Here is a 3378-nt window from a genome sequence, read left to right as displayed (position 1 = left end):
CTTTAATCCCACACAATAAAAAAAAGTAAGCATTTGTTTTAAGAAAAAGGGGTAAAAATCCTATCTACTATATCTTTATCTTTACAGGATTCTTGTCAACAACAATAGAATGTGATTCTTTAAAGTACAAAATCAAGACAACCTTCAATTTAAGAAATAGCCTTGAATTTTTTCCCAAATATATTTTTTGAATATAATCATTATTATTTTATTTAAAATTCTAATTTAATTTGCACAAAAAATATAGTTGGAACTAATTAATTGAAATGAGATTATTTTAAGTATAAATATTATTAAAGTTTTTGTCTCTTTTTCCAAAAATAATAAATTTCAGTCTCGTGTGTCCTTACTTTTTGGAGGTACTAAGATACTGAAATTTTAAAGATAGAGACTGAAATTTTAATTCCACTCTTTGAATCAACAAATATAATACTAAATCCCAGTCTCCCAATATCTCAAAATAAACGCTACCAAAAAATTAATTTTTTATACTTATATCTATCTAATTACAAAAATATAATTTATATATCAAAATCAATCACTAATATAAAATATATATTAAAATATAAAAATAATTGTAGTTTAATATGTTACTTACTCTGCTGCATTAATTAAAAGATATTATACTTTTACAAAATCAATTAGATAGGGAAGTTAGATTTGAAAAAAAGGAATTAAAATCTTGTATAAAATTAACATTTGAGAATTATAATTAATAATCCTAATTAATTAGATTGGACTCACTCTCCTCCTTTTCTATATATATAAATATAAAATTCAGTTCAAGTTGTTCTCTCTCTCTCTCTCTCTCTCTCCCTCCTTTCATCTAATTCTTCCACTTACCCTTTTTTTCTCTCTCCTCTTTTTAGTATTTTTCTGCATAAAGTTGCAGACTTTGGCGTCTCCTCTTTCCCCTTGAGGCTCCAAGTCAGTGAATTTTTTCATGGTAACCATCAACACCATAGTCTTTGATATGCATTATGTTCTGAATTATGATGGTTTTTCTGTTCAATGCGTCAACTACTATCATATGCTTCTTTGTTTTTTTGTTTTTTTAATTCTATCGTGAAATTAATTTGTTTACTTTTCCATGTAAAGCAAGAATCTTTGTTTAATGGGGTTGTTCCTTTTTCTCCCACAAGGCATGATAACATTCTGGATTTGTTCCACCAAAAAAGTTAAAAATCTTCACCAATAATTTTAGCTAATATTTGATTTTGAAACCGATTTGATGTTGATGGCTTGATGGCTATTACTTATTATTGCCTCATTATGATTATTATGATCCTTGTTTTTTGATGCGTGGTAGGTGTTTGATGTTTTGTGTCACAGATGCCAAGTGTTAATCCTGACCCAAGTGACAAAGATGCTGAGCCATTTGTTGAAGTTGACCCTACTGGACGCTATGGTAGATACACAGAGCTATTAGGATCTGGTGCTGTGAAGAAAGTGTACCGTGCATTTGATCAAGAAGAAGGTATAGAAGTTGCATGGAACCAAGTGAAGCTGAGAAATTTCTGTGATGACCCTGCCATGGTGGATAGGCTTTACTCTGAGGTGAGGCTTCTGAGAAGCTTAGCACACAAGAACATCATTGCACTCTACAGTGTTTGGAAGGATGAGAACAAGAACACACTGAATTTCATCACTGAGGTTTGCACAAGTGGGAATCTGAGGGAGTATAGGAAGAAGCATAGACATGTTTCATTGAAGGCACTTAAGAAGTGGTCAAAGCAGATTCTTAGAGGGTTGAATTATTTGCACACTCATGAACCCTGCATCATCCATAGGGACTTGAATTGCAGCAATGTTTTTGTCAATGGGAATGTTGGCCAGGTAAATCTATTTTCCCCTCAAATTCTGGTTTTTTATTTTTCCTTCAATTATTCATTGATTGCGTCTTTCACAAGTTAAAAATAAAAACTTTTCAAAAAATTGGAGCAGTATCCTTTGATTTTATACATGTGTAGGATCTAAATATCTAACTTCAACAAGGCACGGTGTCTCATTTTAGGTTGGCAAAAATGGTCAAACTATATACCTTAAGCTATTGTATTACGTATCTTAGCCCCAAATTAGTCCCGAAATCAGCCACGTGCACTAAAATAATCCGCCGAAATTCCAATTGCACCAATTACGTATCTGAAATTGGTGCAATTGGGATCTGGAAGACTATTTTAGTGTAGGCGGCTAATTTCAGAGACCACTCTAGGGTTTATCTCTGAATATTTTTAATCTTCTACCTAACTAACATTCTTTTGCTTATGGGACTCTTGGTGTATGATTATATCAGCACGAACTGTGCAATTACTTTGTCTCAGTATCAAATTAATAACCAAAGTTCCAATCTTATTAGGTTAAGATTGGTGACTTGGGTTTGGCTGCAATTGTGGAGAAGAACCATTCAGCACACTCGATCCTCGGCACGCCGGAATTCATGGCACCGGAGCTATACGACGAGCACTACACGGAACTGGTGGACATATACTCATTTGGGTTGTGTGTATTGGAGATGGTGACACTTGAGATTCCTTATAGTGAGTGTGACAATGTTGCAAAGATCTACAAGAAGGTTTCTTCTGGTGTGAGGCCAGATGCACTGAAAAAGGTTAAGGATTCAGAGGTGAAGGCATTCATTGAGAGGTGCATTGCTCAACCAAGGGCAAGACCTTCTGCTTCTGAGCTTCTTAAGGATTCTTTCTTTGATGAACTTGAAGAAGATGATGAAAATGATGAAACTGATTTGTGATTGTTCATGCTAAATTTTGTGTTCTATGTCAGATATAAAAAAATGTTCATGTGTTTTTCTTTACTTTATTTTTTTTAATATAAAGTATTCATTTTTCCCCTTTTCCTTTTCCTTCTAGTTTCTGTGTCAATTTGTCTCTTGGCTAAGACCAAGTCTCTTTTTTTTGGGTAGGGTGTGAAATTTGATAAATTTGAACATGGCTTAAAGTAGTTCAACCTAGGGAAGGTTTGATTGGTGATGTTGTCATTTTATAGATTTTGTACATAGGAATTTCTTACTTATAATGATATATAGTTTTCTGTTTTTAAATTTCAAATATTTCATATTAGAAGTTTATACAACAATTGTAAACCAACAAATAGTTCTAAGATTTTACTTATTGAACATATTTTGCATTGTAAACCAACGAAATGAAAAAAATAATTTGGTTTGGAAAATCAAAAGGTTTGTTTCTAATATCAAGCACCTTATCATTGACATATTCAACTTTGCAAAATAGGGCTTGAAACAATCAAAATAAGAAAAATACTCACGGACAACAATCCAACGATGACTCGGTCCCAAAATTCGAATCATCTTTTTCTGAATATATTCCTTACCGTCATTCAAATTCAAATATCGGCCACCTC

The 3378-nt window shown here is 32.6% G+C and overlaps 1 protein-coding gene across 2 annotated transcripts; it reads left to right on the top strand.

Annotated features, from left to right (window-relative positions):
* Positions 770-3055, top strand: LOC107609615 (probable serine/threonine-protein kinase WNK11). Of its 2 annotated transcripts, none has more exons than XM_016311626.2 (3): positions 770-946; positions 1333-1836; positions 2357-3055. In XM_016311626.2, exons 1-3 carry the CDS (start codon positions 944-946, stop codon positions 2747-2749), a joined length of 900 nt encoding a protein of 299 aa, XP_016167112.1. In that variant the 5' UTR covers positions 770-943; the 3' UTR covers positions 2750-3055. The 2 variants fall into 2 exon arrangements, with proteins under 2 accessions (XP_016167112.1, XP_020962568.1); XM_021106909.1 differs by having other exon boundaries at positions 786-946; positions 1310-1836.

Source organism: Arachis ipaensis, chromosome B07 (genome assembly GCF_000816755.2).
Source record: "Arachis ipaensis cultivar K30076 chromosome B07, Araip1.1, whole genome shotgun sequence".
NCBI lineage: Eukaryota > Viridiplantae > Streptophyta > Magnoliopsida > Fabales > Fabaceae > Arachis > Arachis ipaensis.
This window is presented reverse-complemented; position numbering and strand designations above follow the sequence as displayed.